The sequence below is a fragment of the Toxotes jaculatrix genome, chromosome 22, assembly GCF_017976425.1.
Source record: "Toxotes jaculatrix isolate fToxJac2 chromosome 22, fToxJac2.pri, whole genome shotgun sequence".
Lineage (NCBI taxonomy): Eukaryota > Metazoa > Chordata > Actinopteri > Toxotidae > Toxotes > Toxotes jaculatrix.
The window spans coordinates 5573836-5594553 of record NC_054415.1 but is presented as its reverse complement, the minus strand read 5'-3'; the positions used below and the strand labels follow the sequence as shown (position 1 = coordinate 5594553).

Genomic DNA, 20718 nt, shown 5'->3' with positions numbered 1-20718 from the left:
CTTAGATGAATGCCTTTGATTTTTTTTTTTTCTTTCTTTTAGCACACTCACACAAACTACACACATTTGAACCCTTTTTTGTGAGCTTCTACTGGGATTAAAAATGGTGTCAAAGAGGAGGTGGAACGTGTCTCAGTGGGAGGCTCACTGGCATGGTGTGCAAGCCTTCAGCATCAAAATGTGCAGGTAATTCATTCTCATTAGTCTCTGAATTAATGTGTCTCTCTAAGACACGCAAATTAAAGCCAGTTTAATATGGGTAACAGCCTGTAGTAACCTATATAAAGTCCTGCAGTAAGTTCACAACCAACACTCAAGTGTTTAGAAAAACTGGAGGATCAAAGGTGGAGACTCAGGCAGGACAACAGGCTCAAACTCTGACAGCTACAGACATGACCACAAGAACAAACTCTGGGACAAACACAAGTACCAACACAGACCAAATGATCAAGATGCAGAGGAGCAATGAGGCTTATATACACTGGGGCTAATTGGCAACAGGTGATACAAATTAGGACGGGGCCGAAAATCAACAAAGCCAGAAAGAAGACAAAGACAGGAAGTAGACAACCACCAATGTAATTTCTACTCTCAGGTTTCCATGTGTTTTCGTGCAATGGAAGCTGAAACGTTGTTTTTATAATTGAACAAGAAAGTGGGGTGATGATTGTCAGCAGATGAGAAATGAGAGGAAACAACTTTACACAGACAGAAGCTTGTTAAAAGCTGTTGTTCGGCTTTTTAGGATTTTTCAATCACTTTCTAGTCTCAGGGGCCACATAACACCCGTTGTAGCAGCACCACATCCCACTGCTGAGCCTGTACGTGATCACATTCATTCCCTCTACGTGGTTTAATTTGTCCTCCCACAGGAACCCTCTCTGCGACTGTTCCTGCATGTTTCAGCCACGGCTTCTCAGCCTCCTCTGCTGTCTGGATTGAACCCACTCTGAGGATGGGAGCAGGATCTGTGGACATCACCATGGAAACTGCGACCACATGTTCTCCCTTTGAAAATATTAAAAACACTGTTTTTTTCATCTTTCAAAACACTACAAATTACAGCGGCACAAGCTTGCTGATATTGAGATGTGGTTTGACAGAGAAAATGTGGCCTCTGCTGTTTCTCTTTTTAGTGAACTCTTTAACCTGACATCAGAGTCGCCTGTTTTCCTTAGACATGTCAGTGGTGGATCCGGTCTGTCAGGTCTTCCTGATATTGTGTCTGTGATGTTTTAGGATTGTTGCTTTACAAGCACAGAGAAATTGGACAGGTCGAGGGAACTTAAAGAGCCATTAACGCCTCTTCTGCAGACAAACACTCCCATCCACCCACACACACACACACACACACACACACACACACACATGCACCTCAGAGATCCTGTTGGGCCAAGTCCCAGATTCAGTTCAACATGTCCTGACACAACTCACCAACACAGCATCCTGTAAACTAACAATAACACAGCATGAACTCGGGTTGGAGTTCAGTAACACTTCTTCACACACACAGACACATTCTAAAGTCCACATAAAACTCAACCATAAGGCAATATAACTTGGCATAATAGATTTTTCTGTCTCGCAGAATCTTCTCATATCTACTAATAGACTCTAAGATCACAGTGGATGAAAGTGAAATTTGAGCAGATTGGCTTTATTCTCATTTAACACCCACTTAAACCCCGGCCGTCACACAGGCTCACAATCGGTCTGGCTGTTCTACAACATGTCCTGGCATGTCTCCTGACACTGAGTCAACCAGAAATAGCCCTAACTTTCATGTGATAGTACGGTTTGAAGTGTTTGTCACCAAAGTAAGGCTGTAGGGTATATTCTCGTTTTCACTCAGTCAGCTGTTATTTTCCATATTTGTAAATGAGGCTGAAGCTCACAAAATTCTATACTTCTGTTATTTTTAAAAAGAAAAAAAATCCCATGAAAAGGCCAAAACCAACAATGTATTAGCTAACCTCTCCTAACTTCCCTATCCTCAGACTCCATTGCTGAGGAGGTAAATCTTTAAAAGGGGGTCACAAGTATATCCTTTTATGTATAACCTATTTCTTAAAAGAGCTGGGCACTGTTGTTTTTAGCAAATGTTTCTTAAGCAGCAGTAAACAGTGTATTTGTTGATGACTATTTTCAGTCTTTAATAAGTATTTAAGGCTCTGGTGAGAATTTAAAGCCGGACACTGTGTGTGGATTGCCTCAAAATAAACTCCAGTGGCCATGATCTTTAGTGTAAAGTAAATTGTTAGCCACTGCAAGAGTGTGTGTGTTTTATCATGTTTGGACTACGATGGAGCTCTGTGTCTCTTTGTGGAGTGACAGATTGAGTAGATGCTGTCAATACTGGTTGTCTTTTCCTGACAAGAGGAACAGCTTTGACAAGCCACCGTGGACATGGACTACTATGAATACTGTACCCTCCACAGCCCAACATGGCATTAGCACAGCATGCTTACGTTGCAGGTTGTGTTGCAACTTTAGAGGTCCTGAAATCAGGTACATCTCCCTCTTATCATACCTCTCTGCTGACGTCCGTGCTTTCACTTCCTTGATACAAGTTAATGTTTGCCTGTCTCAGCTAACTGGCATAGGCGTATGGGTAACACCGCAATCAATCAAACTGGTATTTTTTCCACACGTCATTATTTAAAGTGCTCTCTGACACGCTGTAACAAGCAGCCACTGGCTTGTCGGCCCAGGAAAAGGTCAACGGTAGCATCTAAACCAAAACTATGCAGGTTTGATTATATGCTGCCCCTAACTGTAGGTGAGGATTGTTGAAATATACTCACTGTCGAGAGGGTTGAGGTACATGATATGACGCCTTGTTGCTGGGGAGAGCGTGAACATTAGCTCTGAAATTCAGTGCATTTTCCTACACTTTAGCTGATTGTCTTGGTGCATAATCTATCATTTAGTATAATTAATGAATGGCTTTTGCTCATGTCATATCATGGTCAGTATGTATGAGAATGTGACATGACCAGGGACATAAAAAATAAATGAAATTATACATAAAATTAATGCATTTGTAAAAATTTTAATTGTAGTAACAGAAAAACATTTAGAAAAATAAATGTAAAAAAAATCCTTTTCAGTATTTTCATCGGAAACAAATAATTATCTTGTATGCATGACTGATACAGCCTTCATGTGTATACACGCCTTTATTATATGGACAAAACCGGCCTTCATGATGGTAGCAGCCCAGATACTTCATGGAAAATCCGACAATGAGCTATCTTATCTTCAGCCGGTATCGCATGTTTGGAGTCTCTGCTGTGCTTATCTGCAGATCTGAAGGAGAGAGCTGTGCACTTCGGGTTTGGCTTGATGGTTTCCACTTCACTGTTGTGTCCTGTGAAACTATAGCTTGTGTCATGAATAGCAGCTCGCAGTGAAATGACAGCTTGCGTGGGCCCAGACTGGATTTGATCCCCAGCTGTTTGAGGCTGTTTAAAGCGTGAGTCATGTTGAGGGATTTAAGTAGCACAGTCACTGACTCTCGCTCACACATGCACACTCTTGCTTTCTTTCTCTCTCTCTCTCTCTCTCTCTCTCTCTCTCTCTCTCTCTCTCTCTCTCTCTCTCTCTCTCTCTCTCTCTCTCTCATTTTTAGCTCTGGGAAAAGGTGGATCCAGGGTGGCAACATTTTCTTCAAGTTGAGACACTGACAGGAGCCACTGAATAAAAGCTGTGTGTGTGTCTGTGTCTGTTTCCCCTTATCTACCTGAATGATAAGGTTATCATACACTTTCTAGTTGTCTTTGAAGTCATATTATGAGTAATACTGTTATATGGCAGACAGATAGACATCCTGAGTAAACAAGGCAGTGAATATTTAACATGGAGATTGTGCATTGAGTTGATTTTGTTTTTCTACACTCCCCTGAGTGCTTATGATTATGGAGTTAGTCTGGGAAATAAGTAAAATAAGTGAGAAAAAAAAGCTTAATAATTTTCAAAGGAATAATTCAACATTTTGGGAACAATGCTTTTTCACTTCCTTGACTGAGAATATTCTCATGTCTGTATGGTAAAAATATGGATACAGGCAGCAAGGAGCCAGTTAGCTTAGCTTAGCATAAAGACTGGGAAAAGGGGGAAACAGATATCTGAAGTAAAATCTTTCCATGACCATCTTTAAAGCTCACTAATCAAGGCATTACATCTTGCATGAAGAGTGTTTGTCTATGGTTAGTTCAGAGCCTCTGTAATCATTTTCCATTGCCTTGTGTAATCAGGAACAAATCTGTATATAACAGAATTACTCACTGAATTAGTCTCAGCAAGAAAGTAATTCCAAAAATTGCCAGACTACTCCTTTAAGTATTTTGTTATTCTTGTCAGCTGCTGTGGATGTTGTTTGAAACCCTGATTTCTGCGGCCTTGAGGGAACCTAAAAACACATTAGGTCAAGATAATATATGTCAGTGTAAAATATGGTTACAATCTACTTGAATAATGATCAAACTTTCCTCAGTTATTAGCAGAATGGCGTTGAAAGACTTCCTCTGTAAGTGTCCATTTCAGCAAAACTAAAAATAACAGCCTCTCTTCAACCAATCAGAAAGAAATATTCACTCAGGGCATAATATAATATGGCATTAATCTTGGCTGAGCCGCAGCACACAGGATGCCACAGTCTAGTTTCTCACACAACAGAAACATTCAGTATGTGCGAAGACACTGTCCCAGATAAAGTGAGAGGAACATGTATGTAATATTCATCAATGTTACATATTTATATCTCACACAAATGTGCTGCAGTCAGACACTGTGCTATGTGGCCTGCTCAGCCTGTCTATGTGTCTGAGAATGTGTGTGTGTGTGTGAGTGTGTGTGAGTGTGTGAGTGTGTATAATGACTCAGCCGTGGGGTTTGAAACTTGGTCATTCCACCACAGAAAGTCAGAAAGTCACTGCACAAGACCAGCAACGTGCCACATGCAGTATGCCACATACACACTAGCCAGTCAGCATGGTGACTTTCTTTGCACATGCAACATTTACACAAACAACCTTTAAACAGGGTTACATCTGTTTAGGTTGGGCAAAAGTCACAGACGCTGGTGCAAACAAACAAAAAGCAGAAAAAATGGAGATGTTCAAATAAAAGAATACTCCGTCTCTGACCATCAGCAACACTGAGAGTCAGCAGCCATGCGAGTGGCTCTGTGGGGCTATATTTGAGCTAAATGTTAATGTCAGCGTGCTAACATGCTTCTAGTGGTAAAGCTAACATGCTATAAAGCTGACCATTTTCACCAACTCAGTTGCATTCTTACTTATTTGCTAATTAGCGCAAAAACACAAAGAACAGCTGAGGCTGATGCTACCATTAATTTTGTATTTGGTCCATCAGTTAATCATAATGACTCTAGGATCACTAAAGTCATTAGGATTGATTCTCTGGGGACCTTGGATATTCTTCCTCAATGTTTCCATATGTCTTTGCAATTCATCAAGTAGTTGCTAAGATTTTTCAGTCTGAACCAACATAGGCTTTTACTATTATGCAATGGCTTAAGCTGAACATCCTTAAAAGGTGATGGAGGTCATCAGCAAATAAGTTATGTGCAGCTAAGCAGGTGCATCTTACATCATGGTCTCGCCGTTTGGAGCCCAGATAGCTTGAACACGGCAAGGTCTGAATGTACAGTAACTGCTGGTGGGACACTTATTGCAGTGTGTGTGAAAACCCTGACACCATGAGACTCACACACACATACTCTGTGGCCTTTGTTTTAAGGTTGGAGTGAGTTTGGAGATGTAAAACTGCACTTAAACTCTTCAGTTTCAGTGACTTTTTACCTGTGATTCACAACCACATGAAGGTGCTGAAAGGAACATTCAGGAATCACTTTTCAAAACTGGACTTGACTGGCCTTGGCAGGCCCCTCACAAATCTCAAATGTCACTGCTATAAATACACACACAGAGGCATACGCACCGAGACACATACACAGCTATATGGGGTTTATATTGTTCAACTCAAACACATATAGACAAGTCTTCCCTTCTTTTCGCTAGCTTGAGAATACTGAGGAACTGAGTCACTTGGCATGAATAACTTCATGTGTGAGCGGAAAGAGGAACTGAATAATTTGTACAACATGTACAGCTAGGGACAAGTTTAATCCCTCCAACCCGGAGCTGGTTTATTCTGTGCATTTTGTCTTGTCAAGCACAGAACATGAATAAATCCAGATGTTCTGGAAAGCTATGAGTATGAATAAGAATAATGGAATATCTGCATAATGAAGGTTTTATAGTGCTAAGGACAAGAGGATCCATCTGGTCTTAAACCTCAAAATGAATTAAATAAATACAGAGAGTTAAGCCGAATCAGAAGTGGGAAAACATATTTTACAGGAAAGCAGTTGTAGGGGGGAAAAAAAGAGAAGTTCCTGAGGCATTCAGTGAGCACGTTCACTCCATTTTTGTGAGAGAGTCAAGGCCAAGCCACAGCACACAGAGCAGTAGTCCTGGGGTAAGGGAGGCTGGGACAGCTTCCTGCTTAAATTAACATCAGCAGAGAGAGAGAGAGAGAGAGAGAGAGAGAGAGAGGAGAGAGAGAGAGAGAGAGAGAGAGAGAGAGAGAGAGAGAGAGCATCATGGAAAGTTTGTGGTTTTCTCAGATGAGCCTCTTCCTGATGACCAAGGATCAAAGTGGGAAGGGCGTAGAGAGTTTCTGTAACTTGTTTTTCTGAGGGACGATTACTCCGTCTGAGCCACACCCATACGCTCACAGCGCAGTGACATCACTCATGTTTAACTACATTTGCATTTGAGTGTGTAGACCTTTAGTTTTACATTCTTGGAGCGACAACCCACAAGTAGCTCTGTGTGAGTGCTTTTCTTTTTTTTATGTTAACATAATTGGTGATAAGCACATCACCAGACAGCCGCTCTTTATTCCGCCAACTAAACAAGAAAACTCTGCTCCAGTGAGGATATGCCAATAGAATAGAATAGAATAGAATAGAATAGAATAGAATACAAATACTTTATTCATCCCAAGTTGGGAAATTTCACTATCACAGCAGCAATACACAATGTTAATCTGTCCAATGACAGTTTATTTATTACATAATCTGAATGGTAATTATAGTTGCAAACAAACAATATATATTTCCACCTGAAACATAAAGGGGCACTCATATCATGTAGAACAGCATGAAAATAATAAACTACAAGAACCTCAAAACTGTACTTAGGTACTTGAGTAAAAGCAGCTTTAACCATTGCCACTGTGTAAATCATGGTTTAGGTATAATCAGGTTTCAGGTTTCCATACAGTGATCTAAGCGGGTCAGGCAGAGAGAATTCCCAGTTATTTTACTGTACAAAAGGACATTTGACTGACTCAGAATCTGCACTCAAACGATAAGCCCGATCCTGCCCAAAGAGACAGATAATTATCTGTGGCCGTTGAGAGATTGTTATTCATGTCTGTGTGTGTTTATGTTTGTGTTTGATGGGAACATCGGTGGCGTTGTTTTGTCTGGATGAATACAGCCGATGTTGGTTTAGCTTTTGTGTCGCCCACAGATGTTGGTGTCTTTGCTGGTGTATGCGCCTCTTTGTGCCCTCAGCTTGTATATATACACCGTGTGTGTTCACCGCTATGAAAAAGAACATGTTTGGAAAACTCTGCCCACAAGCAGCCAAGGTCTCTCTCTTCATTCCCGACCTGACATTCTTTCCTCCGCTGTAGTTCACGTGTGGTTTCAAGATTAAAGCCTCCATTCATTAGTCTGACTGAGGGCCCAACATAACGACAGGATACCCCACCCTTGTCTGGCAACAACCAGGGCCATATTTTACCCAGTCCTGGTGGCCCTCACATTAAAAACAACCAGTCTGTGAGTGTATTTCAGGTGCTCTATGCTTACAATATTGTTTCAGTGAGGAAAAAAAAAAGCAGTGTAAGATCAGGGGTTTTCCAGGTTGGTGCCTGTACTTTCTTTCTCTTTCTCTTTTATCCTATTTGACTTTTATCTCCCCTGCAGAGCTGCCAAAGCTCCACCACACACCCCCACATACTGTCTGTAATGAGGCATTTGCCTGTCCGCAGGTGTGTATGTGTGGTACAGATGTGTGCTATCGTGCTTGCTTGCAAATAACCTGCTTGCTCCGCTGCTGCTGTTGCCTCTGCTACTACACACCCAGGAGGAAAATCCTACAGGAGTAATGGGTCCAGACGATGACTTCCTTCAGAGGCTACTACTGTGTGGTGTTTGTGATTCATCTCCACACACTGGTGCCAACTGGTGTTACTAGTTAAAGTGGTACTATACTACTCAAAACACTTTTTTGAGTATCACATGCTCAACATATGTCAACTTGAGGAGCAGCTGTTAAGAGGTTGTTTTGTGTTTCCTTGAGCGCGGCAGCTGTGAGCACTTTTAATTCTTGTCAGTTGCACAGATTCCCATCGTGACCATGTTTTTTTTTTGTGATGGATAAAAGTTTTTTTTTTTGTTAATTCGCAGAAACTTCTTAAACCACTTGTAGCACAGTCTACTTCTCCTCTGCCCCTCTGTATGCTCAGTCGGCTCAAAAATCGTTTATGCGCTTAATGTGGTTAAATACACGGCTTCACTTCTTCATGTACAGCCTGGTAATACACATTAGAGTGTCAGCCTTGTGCTCTTTCATTGGCTAGAACCATTCTTCCCTAGCTCACTCATTGGCTAGCTTGATGAACCCACAAATGGCTCATTCGTTTGTCTTAATTGCTATTTAAGGGACCAACTGGCTCCCGGGTGCCTCACTAAAACAGTTACTTCCTCTATAAACAATACAGGGTAGTAGCGAGCATGACAGAGTGGTGCATGAGGATAATGATAGAAATTGTGCTGTTACTGTGGCCATATATTGGCAAACATATCAACATTTGAAGCATGTGGAACATACTGATGGAGAGCAGAGAAGTGTATCAGGATGTAGGAAGGATTGAGAACTTCCACTGTGAAACTGTTCTGTTTTTTTTTTTTTTGTAATGTTGGTTTGCATCTTCACCAAAAACAACATAAAAGATAATTAAATCTTAAAATAACCGCTCTGCTAAGTTAAGTAAGTCCAGCTTTTGTTCAGCCTTGTGCACTGATGCCAAACTTGGTGGCTTTGTTACTAAACTTAGACAACTTTTGTACTTCTAAAACATAACAACCAAAACTCCAACTTAACCGTACACTGGGGAACAAAGCCCACACAAACTGAAATAACAAAATGTCAAAGAAAGTGAAGAACACTTTTCTGACATTAATGCCTGTTGACCAGCAACTTTTACTTCATGACTTGCAACTTAAAAACTCCAGCCTGCCCATCACTCCAACAGACACATATGGTCTCATACAAACTTGGATATTACACTGCACGGGGTCAGTAATACTTTGGCTGGAAGAAATTTCATTCCACAGTTATGTGACTACTAGGACAGGAATGTGGGAGTAATGTGAAAAGTCACAGCTCACATGTGAAGATCTCTGTATAAGTTAAACTAATATGATTTGTGGAAAATGAAATTCTCAGCTTTATTAAAACCACAACTTGTGCAGCTGTGTGTTAGTTTACATCTGTAAAAAAAAACAGAAGTGTCCTGACCTTCTGTCACACACCGAAACTCTCCACTGTTTCATAAAATAGCAAGGTGGTGTGTAACTGTGGTCGAAATTGTGACTGCAAATGTGTGTGTGTGTGTGTGGTGAAGAGGTGGGGGTTCACACATGTATGAACTTGTGTGTGAGCTGAGTGTTTCCCTGTCCGTGTAAGAAGATCTTTATTTCACACAACCAGAAACTGAGTCACAGTTTTTGTTGGACTGGTTATAAGAGGCCAGTGTAGTTGACACCAAATATCACTGCTATTTTACAAAATTTAAGAAAATAGAGAGGACACACATAAACACAATGTATGTGAAGCAGCAGTCAAAACTCACACTACACAGCACCATGTCAGTTTAATGAAGAGACAGACATGTACACACATGCCTACATTTTGTGTGCATTGTTGTGCACCTTTAGATCAGTGGCTGCGCCAATCAGTGCGATGCTGGTCTGTTTGATTGCATCATGATTGGAGCGCTCAGTGGGTCATCATGACTGTGTCTGCCACAAACAAAGCACAGCACCCTGTACTTTTCCACTGATTTTAATGAGCACGTAGGAGCCGGCCTCCGAATAGAAACCTGGCACAATGTTGCCTCCTCTGTGTTTAGCAGGGTCGCACAAGATGTGCCTTTTCTGTTGATTGAGACTTCTCGTTTCATGTGTGAATAAACACCCACAGACGTGCTCACCTGCACACTCTCACCTTCTTGCTCTCGAGACAGAGAGCGAGAAGAAAAACCAGGCACAGAGGTGATATGCTGAAGTAAGTCAATGTAAACAGTATCACTCTCTTTTCCTGTCTGTTTTACACACACACACAGACACACACTTGTTCTCTAGTCTGCCCTAACATGGTCTGACCTGAAAATAGGCCGCAATAAAATCCTTACTTTGAACACAAGGTACCATAAAACAATCTTACCACCTGTGGGACCCAAATTTTGTTTACAAACAACAAAAGTTTTTGTCCCAACTTGAGTTCTTGCAGTGTAAAACCCAACCAAAAAAGTTAAATGGGGCATGAAACTTTGATACAAACTCATTATTTAAAACATAACTTGTGCCAGTGTTGATTCAAGGAAAGGCGAGGAAAGTGAATCTCACACAGAAAACACAATTCAAAGTTCTTTCACAACACATAAAAACAAACAGCACAAAACATTAAGATACTAATTAAAAGGATGAAAACGAAATTTTTTAATTTAAAAACAGAGAAAAGTAAAGTTGTAAGTTCAAAATGGACAATGACCAGTGGAGGCGGCTGAGAACATTTTAGTCTGGGTTTAAAGGTTTATTTCCAGGTCTGAGGATTGTAGTAACCCAAATGGTGCTTCTTTGTGTTAACTTAGAGATTGGACTTTTAGATACAGCAAACTAAACGGAACAGGCCTGTAGTAAACTACACGTTCTGTTAGCCCTTTGTTGTTATATTGAATAATTTTCAAAAGTATACAATTACTACTTCTAACAAACTATCGTGGCTTTGGTGTATCCCTCTTCTACTTGCTAATGCGCGATCCAACTTATTCAACCAAGATTATGTGAGTTTTTTTCTTTGCTTTGTTTGTTGTCGTTTTCTTTTGTTGTCGTTTTCTTTCTTTCTTTCTTTCTTTCTTTCTCTTTCCTGCCGCCCGTATTTCCGACGGCCTGTGAACGCGGCGCGGCTTCACGCTGTGTGCCTCTGTTTATTTTCAGAGCGGTGACGTGAACGCTGCACTCCTCCTATATGTGGCTCGTCAGACGGTGGCAGGCTCCGGGATTGGTGAGCTGTTGTTGCTGTAGCAGCTTGTGTCGGCGCTGTGGGGAGGGAGGGGGCGCTATAAAAACCCGCTCCCCGAGAACTGGAGCTTCACTCTGGAGGTGGAAAGTGAGCAGGGAGGGTTGGTCAACGTGGCACCAAGGGACGCCCCCTCGACCCCCTGTATTTACCAACAACAGGCGTCTATTTTCCAACACTGTACCGTCCTCGCACACGGACTCTCTCTGAGAAAACTTCCCTCTACCTCGACTAATAAATGCCAAGAGAAACAACACAAGCGCCAACAGATAAGGATCGCTGTTCAGAAGTGGAGAGAAAGACGAAGAGTCGGACAAACACGTAGAGAGAAAAAAAAAATCAACAAAAGCGCACGGATCGTCGCCGTTGCCTTTTCTCAATGCATACCCTTTGTGCCCGGGGAACGATGAAGCCAGAGATAAACGCCGCCGTCGGATTTCTGTCGAGATTTCTGAGGGTAAAAGGACACGTAAACGATCGACAGGTCCAAACATTCAGCCAAAGCTTACAGGACATTTTGGCAGGTAAGCAAACCAGAAAATTATCAGTTTGCGCTCACACAACACCGCCGAAAACGGCTCATATTACAATCCACGATTTCGCACTGTTAGTCTGGGTTTCGTTTGAGTCATTACTGCTTAAATTTGGCTCGTAATTTGTTTGAGGAGGATTCAGAAGAAGCCTTTCTTTGTTCTCCCAAGTATCACTAACAGCGCTACCAACGCGCACCACTGTTTGCGCACGTCGAGAAAAAAAAAACGACAAAGTATAAACACACCGGACGATCGGTCGACGATTATATTTATACGATTGGATATTTGAACCAAAGAAACACATTTTTGGTTTTAGATTGATTTGTTACTTTGTTTGGAAAGGAAGGAAAGGAGAAGAAAGAGGTGGGGGGATGGAAAGAGACGCTTGGCTCAAACAAGGAAGTGCGCCTCGGTCGATGAAGCTCTCAAAGAATGGAGCAAAACAGCCCCCAGTGAGTTAGTGCAGGCTGCTCAATTACGTAATGCGTTGGACGAAATAGGTTTATAACAAAAACATGTCCAGTGTTTGTCGGAACACAGGCACCTAAAGCTTAACATTTTAAATTTTTTTAATACAAAAGCCCTATTTGAAAACATAATATTTTGAAACTAACGTGTTTCAGTAACGACTGTAGGATCTTGTTACACACTGATCGGCATCATTTTCGGGTATCTATATCGCGAATCCGTTTTTAAAAGGGGAATTTTCTTTTTATCACATCACCCATTCATTTAAGTATCATACACCCAACACGCTGATTGGTAACAATGAATGGAAGTCAAATCAAGCCACCCTTTTTTTTTCTCAGCTTATTTCCCAGGAAGCTAAACTGCAGTTTTACCCTCTCATTTCCTGCTGTAAACACATTCCAGTCTCAGGGCTCTAAAGCTGCCATACATCTGCATCTACAGCAGCAGATGACCTACATTTCCTACAGAACAGCCTGGCTCGTTCAGAAACGCGTCTTGGTTTGTGGGGATGTTTTTCCACAAAATATTTAATAAATAAACAAATCAGATCTTTAGCAAAGACAAAACAAATGCAGAAACAGTGTAGTAAATTTCAGAGCACAATACAAACATTTTTATAAGAATAGCATAACTGTTTAAAAGAGGTCAAAAGAACAATAGAGTGTTGCAAGGAGTCTCAAACTCACCATTTGGTGCCAAAGACAAACTGCAGTCAATTGTTTGAGGTTTACTAATATCTAGTGTTAAATGATTTAGGGTTGTGTGTGTTATTTTTGAGAAACTGGCATTGGAGTTTGAATTTATAAAATACATGCGAGGGTCCAATTCGACGGCGGTGTTTGTAAACAGACAAAAGTTGGGAGCTGAATGGAGTCGGCTGGGAGGCCTGTGTGTGGGGGAGGGGATGTTTTGGTGGGAGCCTATAGGAGGACGTTAAAGAAGGAGGCAGTGCAGCATAATCTGGGAGGAAATGGAGGGGAAATCCAGTGGTATACAGTGGCACACACATTTGCTTAAACTGCTGTTGTTTGAGCAAAAAAAAAGTTTAAGAGATTATAATCTTATTAAATGAAAGATAGTGTGTTCAACCAAATCCGTTTTGAGCACGAGGCCAAAGCATGAAAACAAAAGCGACTGTGTGTGTGGTAGTACCCTGTGGGGCTTGCTGCTACTAAACTAGGCCAGTCGGAGCCCTTTTGTGCTTGGAAACATCACAGTCACCCACTATTGTGTCTGCATGCTGAAAAGGTGGGCGCCTAGCTCCTCTTGTTTGTGCTGAACAAGGGGAATTAGGGAAATTAGTCCCAGTGACCAGATTGAAACCACGATAGCTGCGTAATTGTAGGTAGCAGGGTTTCAGTTCTTCCTGTAATTTGCAGGATGCAAACGCCTTCAAATGGAAAATATCAGGTGACCCAGCAGCTAGGCCAAACTCGGCTCAGTTAATGTTCGAGGTCAGCTGCAATGAATAAACAACCCTCTTTCGTTAAACTCTTTAGGTTAAGTGCACGCTTGTCTGCTTACTTTTCCATTTCCCATACCCCCCCCCCCCCCCTCCCTCCCCAGTGCCCTGGTTTTTAAGAATAGGCCATGCTGAGCTGATCCTTTCCCAGCTGCTCCAGGGTTTGCAGGTAGCTGCCTTTGTGGCTCAGTCTGAGGCTGAAAGATCATCCAGCCCCTTGTGTTCTTTCACGAGTGCCAGCCCCTCCATTAGCTCAGCAGTATACAACCTTCTGTGATAAGACACGGGGGAGGAGGGGAGGGGGGTCATTATCCTGTAGATGCATACAGGTGGCCTCCGGGCCCCAGCTTGAATGCTGGCCTACTTCACTTACCCCTGTTTTTCATTGGTCACAATACAGTTACCATCAATGGGAATTCAATATGGATGAGCCATGTCAGGGTAAATGGTTAGGAGGGTAAGGTGTGTTCCTTAAAGTGGGGAGGTCAGTAAATGAAAAGGTCAGAACAAAAGATTGTAAACTATTCCAGAAGAAGTTTGGAAAGTGTTTTTATCTGCCAAAAACAAACTTTTAAGGAAGGAATGAGCTAGATTTGACTTCCTCATACATCCCAAATCAGACAGTCAACAGTTTGGTTTTCCTCTCGTTATCTTAACCACCAAAATGCCTGAAGCATACTGTGTGTGGCGTCACTGTGAATCACTAGTTTCACTGCACTACCAAAACTTCCACTCAGACGAGGGCAGGAAAAAAAGAGGTGGAGCTGTTTGTCTCAGGTGGCTGGCTGGGACGTCGACATTTGTGGTGTTTTTGTTTCAGTCGTGGGAGACTTTGTGACACTGACGACGGCCAGAAGAGAGATTGTGCAATCCAGCAGGGCTCGCTTTTGTCACGTACACCCAGGGTGCCGCTGGCCGCCTGTTTATGGCTGCTTATCAGGCCTGTAACAGGTGGTGATGTTTTTCTTTCCTTTCTTTTGCAGCCGCACACAACTACGCCTTGTTCTTTAGTGTAAATAAGTATACTCAGTTCATTTTGATAAGCTCAAGGCTAAAGCTGCTTTTTTGTCAAACGTCCACAGGAACAGCCTGTTATTACACCATAAACCTGAAGGATTTACACAGAGAAAGTAAACGGATAATAAAGAATTTGCTTATTAGACAAAAAAAGATCTCTCAGTATCTCTAAATCAGTAGCAAGTTACAGTTAATGCTTTTTGCAGAACATTGTATTTGATTTATTTTGACAAGTCAGAACCCATTTAGTTTTATGATCACTGAAATTACCTCCTGGCAAAAACACATGAGATTAAGATCTACTTCTCTTAATCATTAAGCCCTTGCTCTTGTTTAATATTTGGAAACAATCCAAACGTACACAGTCAAACATCAAGCAGTAATGTTTTGTTTGAGATTAAAATTATCTAAATGTTTAGATGCATTTAAAAATATAATGAATTAGGATCTATCACACTGTTCATTAACTGGGTTTTCATTTATTTTTATGGCAATGCCATTTTACACAAACAGTTTTTACAGGCACAGCGTGTTTACTAAATCACGTGGACTTCCCTAACACAAAGTACAGTGTGTACACTTTGTGTTTTGACCTTTGTTCAATCCGCAGCAGCAATTGACGTCTGTAGTCAGATGCAGCATTTAGTGATTCTTTTTGATTTGGCCCTTCTTCTCTGGGCCTTTATCAGTGCGTATGACGTGAGCTTTCCCACACTGCATGTTAGTACAAGCAGGCTGATGGTTATCACTCCAAAGCTAAACTTTCTCTCTACACTCTCTATCTCTCTCTGTCCCTGCAGAGCAATATAAGCACCACTGGTTCCCAGACAGGCCCTGCAAGGGCTCAGGTTACCGCTGCATTCGCATCAACCACAAGATGGACCCACTGGTGGGGGAGGCAGGCCAGCGCATCGGCCTGACCATCCAGCAACTCTACCTGCTGTTGCCCAGTGAGCTCACACTCTGGGTGGACCCCTTCGAGGTGTCCTACCGCATCGGCGAGGACGGCTCCATCTGCGTCCTGTACGAGTCGCAGCCCAACCCCGTAGGAATGCCGACAGCCGCCACCGCGAGCTCCCCCTCAGGAAACAGCGGGTCGGTGAGCCCCATGGTGGACAGTCACATCAGCTGCAAGGAGGAACTGATGGTGCTGGGCAGAACCAGTCCCTCCAAAGCCTACAATATGATGACTGTGTCCAGTTAAAGAGGCACACCGTCACCCCGGCCTACTTTTCAGGGTCACGCCATGCCTGGTCAGATCATATGACCAGGTCAGGGTGAGCCTTTTTAAAGCTAAGAATATGAAATGATAGTGAAAGAAGAAAAAAGAAAAAGAAAAAAAAAAACAGAGGATGTGGCCTATCGTCCAGGTGATGGAAACCTTGTAGGTTTTATATTTTTTACCCCCCTCCCCCCATTGTCATCTGTTCTGTTGTGTCATTGGATCAGCTGGGCACTCCATTTTTTAGGAGAGGCTTTGTGGAAATGGAACTGTTGGGGCAGCTAAACCAACCATCCAAACAGGAACCCCATGGAGACTGGCTCCCCCTCCCCCCGCGACTGTAAACAACACGGTGATCAGCTCCATCTCTGAAGGGGCTATCATTGACTTTGCACTTTTCTTACTTATGGTAACTATGGGTACATGTTCAACACACCACCGCAAAACACCAAAACCCAAATTGTAAGGAATTTTTACCGGGAACTACCCCTTGAATTACAAAATCCAGAGGTTTTTCAATTTGCTGTTTCTCATTTCTTTTGTTTCCTGGGTGGGGAGGAAGCTGAGGTTCAGGCTGTGCCTATTACATTCCAAGCTCATGGTAAAGAAACACCCAATAAGAGCATCTCTATTTTCTATAAAGACCCCTTTTTGGACCACAGGGATTTAGTTTTCTTTATCGTGTAGCTGGAGAAAGGCTTTCAGTCTTAACTTCTTCTCCTCCCCCTTCAACCATCACCACCCAGCTTTAGAAAACAAACATTCATCTCAACCTTCTCTCGGCCTGTATGTAAGTGCAAGTGGAATGTGTTGTGACACCTGTTACCTATGGATACCAGTGTGTCCCGTTGCACTGTCGCCCTCCCATCACCCATGCATGTGTAGCTTTCTGGGGGAGCGCATGGGGACCTGTCTCCTCCCCCCCTCCCCCTAGTTAATGAATGTTGTTGAAATTCACAATCAAGTTCCTGTGTTGTTAACTTTAGCCCCCTTTCCCCCCCACCACTTTGTCATCTCCCGCATCACCAAAATTCAAAGTGTAGCAAAGGGGGTCCTATTTTACCCAAATTTTGGTCACGTGGCCCTGTTAGAATTGACATTGAATGCACTTTGACGTGAGATTGTGTGGGATGTGTACTTTTTAGAGAAAATCGCCTGCATTCCATCCATTCGAATGTCATGATTTCACGCCGTTTTTATTGCCCTCCCCATTTTTAGCCGTTTGTTCATACTGTAGCTCCCACGTGGGGATAGACTGATGTCTATCAGGTCGGGAGTGTGCAACTCTGGATTTCAAAACCTTTTTTACACTGTATTTGTGAACATTTCAGAGCTGTTGATTTTAGGTGGAGAGTATTTTTGGTGGTATGTTAGAAACATTCGGTCATCCGTTCATATGGCACTGTTCGCTCTGGCAGGATGCAGAGCTAAGCTGTCCCCTCCCCCCCAGACACACACAGATGGTGATTTGGTGATTCGTGTTGCTGACAGAAAAAAAAAAGTTAGTCAGAAAGGTCTGGACTAAGTGATGACTGTGTGAGACTTTGGCCAAAGGGAGGTCTGGAGCACCGACTGTTCAGAGATTAATTTTAACTTGAATTAAAAACAACACCAGGCCTTGTCAGCCTTCTATTTTCATTTGCATTAGCTATTTCCAAGGTCTTGTAAAAGGGAGAGACTTATCCTTCTGTGTGCATTGGAGGTGCATTGCCTTACAGAGACCTCATTGTCATGAATTATGAGCCATTCGTGATTTTAAACTAATATCAGGCTTATGTGAGCCAGCCTGGTGCATCGTGCTGCCTGGACCCTCACTGGAGGTGTCATCTTTCCAGCCTGGCAGCTTCAAATCCCCCCCACCCCTGCTGGTGTGGGGGTTAGAGTGCCTCAAGTGCCACATATCACCCCTCAGCTCAGACCTCCTGTTCAGCCAAAAGCAAGCCAGCATGCTGCTAGCTGACCCCCTGTGGATGCAGGTAGACTTAATGTGACACATATCATCATCCATTACTGCGGGGAGCTGGGTAAGGAAGGCAGGGACGGGGAGATGGTGTGAGAGAGGGGGGTCCAGGGCCGGACTCTCTTTGTCCAGGGCAGCTAAAATCCCTCCAGCCCCCCCTCTGGACTTATTCAGCATCCCCAACCCTGACCGGAAGCCCTCGACCCTCCCTTAGCAGTGATGGATAAAAACCAGCACACGCGCTTGGCGTGCTCAAGCTGCACTAGGGGGGCTAGTGAGAGACGAGGAAACATGGATCACAGATGAAGAACTGAGGGTACTAGGCCATTGTTTTCTGTTTTCATCTCACTGGATTGCGCTGCAATTGATTACTGAGTTTGAGTAGCAACTGTTTACATGCATATGAAAGGATGTGTGATGGCTGTCTGACGTACCCCCACTTCACTCCCGGTTCTGGGCTTGAGTGGTTAACAGCAAGCTGGAACAGATGCTGGGACGGCTACCGGTGTTGCTCGGGCCTTAGCCCGTGGCCAAATCTGTCACGGCAGGCTGGTTCACTGCTCATCACCAGACCTATGGGTGTTTAAGCTCCCCTAAGCCTGAGAGGATCATGGGTAATAGAGCTATAGCCTTTGACGCACTGCAACCCCCTAACCCCCCTTCCCCTGCTCTCTGCTGATACTCCCTTCAGCAATCTGTGAAAAGCAGTGGTTCCATGTTGGCCAGATGGAGAGGAGCTCGCTGGGAAGGGAGCCCAGAGCTTTGGTTTCCATGGTGGACACCAGTTTGAAAATCACACTGCTCCATTATAGCTTTTTTTTATGTCATGTGACAAGATGTTTTGAGATTGGTCTATATTTCGGACGCGGGATGATCATCTCGTCTCACTTTCCTCTAGATGTATTTTATGGTCACACTGGTAGATTTCCTCATCCTTCCACTCTGCCACCCCCATCCCTCTTTATCCTCTTTTTAAGAGGATTTTTGGTCTGGTGATCTAACCCACTTTTAACTTTGTTTTTAGAGCTACGAAAAAAATTCAAAAAATTAAACCCAAATCCCCTTTGACACCTTCTAAACTGTACTACCACCATCCGAAATGGTTTAAGTCCTCAGTAATGGTAATTTATTTAAATGGCATCCATTCAGCTTGTGCGCACATAGGTTACAGAATTGTCGTGAGAGTGCTTTGAGTAGTCAGAGGTAAAATAGCACATAAAATGCACTAAATATGTCAAGTTGAAGTTGTGTGACATTTTTTTTGAGACGCGAGGAGTCTCTCCTGGAATGTATTGCCAAACTCAGGCCTCGGACATTCAATAAATACCCTTATGGAAAATTTGTGCATGTTAAGACATGAAACAGGAAGGGAACAGCAGTTTTGTTGTTGTTTTTGTCGTCAATATTGTCATCGATTAGTTGAATTATTGCCACTTTCACATTTAAGGTGTTTTACATATAGTAGAATGTATTGTAACTGTACAACAAATGGTAGAGTACATAACATTACACATGGGAAGTGCCAATAATTGCTATCCTGAGGTGTTTTTAGATGTATTCCTTTTTCGTATTTCATCTTTTAACATGGATAATGCTTTTCGTAAGTGAAGCCATTTGTGATGGGAGTGTTGGCAAGGACCAAAGTTGTTTTGGTAAAAAATATTAGTTTCCATGATCTGTAAGTGTAGACGTATCCTTTGTTTTTTTTTTCTTTTCTTTTCAGTTTTTTCTCCTTTTTTTTTTTTCTATTTACGTACAAAACCATAAAATACACAAAAAAAATCTGAGCTTACCCAAGAAGAAAAGCTGTCTATCTTGTGATCTCATGTCAGTACATCTTTATCGTGTTAAGTTTTTTTTCCTTGGGTATGTTGTGATGAACTGCTGTAAATTTGTACAGTTCATGTAAATTGATTGTGCGGAAGTTGTACAGATTTCTATATTTTGGAAGAAAAGTTTTTTTTTCTCTGTAATAAAAGATTTCCTATCTTGGCATCATATTCCCTTTAAGCTGTGTCATTATTTACTTACTATTCAGAAATAGTAAGTTACAACTTTACAGTTTCACATGAAATAATACAGAAACATGAATTTAAAGTTCAAGAATACTGCTTGCATTTTATTGTTTATGAGAATCAGGATCTTAGACTCTGTCTTGTACATTAAGAGTTACACAAACCGAAACGCTGATATTGTGGCCCCACCGTGGTCCATACTGGAATTTGACCTCCCAGTCTTTGAGGACTTAATGGGCCATCTGTGCCAAGAGAACTGGAGAGGAGTCAGCAATTCTCCTGCCTCACCAACATGTGTCCTTCTCTTCGGACAGTAAGCAGCACTTTGTGTATAAAAAGGTTTTAGGTCATACAAGCTCATTATCCTACCACACAGCTGACTCTAGCTTGCTGCTAAATTTGATTTTTTTTTTTACCTAATAGTGCTCAAATGGTGCCATCATTCGTATTTAACACATAAACATGCAAACAGAGAAAATCTGCTTCACTGAAAGACTGGACGACTGTCAGTAATGTTTATGCAGCTCCATATTTTGGGAGTAACTGTGGAACATTTCATAAGCTATTTACTTCTTTCCCTTAAAAGGTCTGTTGTCTGCCCTGATCAGCAAATCCAATCACTTCACATCCAAA

The 20718-nt window shown here is 42.4% G+C and overlaps 1 protein-coding gene across 1 annotated transcript; it reads left to right on the top strand.

The window, feature by feature from the left end:
* Positions 1-11468: 11468 nt before the first annotated feature.
* Positions 11469-20070, top strand: btg1 (B-cell translocation gene 1, anti-proliferative). Its single transcript, XM_041029726.1, has 2 exons — positions 11469-11929; positions 15689-20070. Exons 1-2 carry the CDS (start codon positions 11785-11787, stop codon positions 16090-16092), a joined length of 549 nt encoding a protein of 182 aa, XP_040885660.1. The 5' UTR covers positions 11469-11784; the 3' UTR covers positions 16093-20070.
* Positions 20071-20718: the final 648 nt, after the last annotated feature.

Bases quoted from the DNA above. Each gene is read 5' to 3' on its own strand.
- btg1 (XM_041029726.1), top strand. From the start codon at position 11,785: ATGCATACCCTTTGTGCCCGGGGAACGATGAAGCCAGAGATAAACGCC. The intron at 11,930-15,688 runs GTAAGCAAACCA...CTGTCCCTGCAG, and splicing joins CTTACAGGACATTTTGGCAG to AGCAATATAAGCACCACTGG.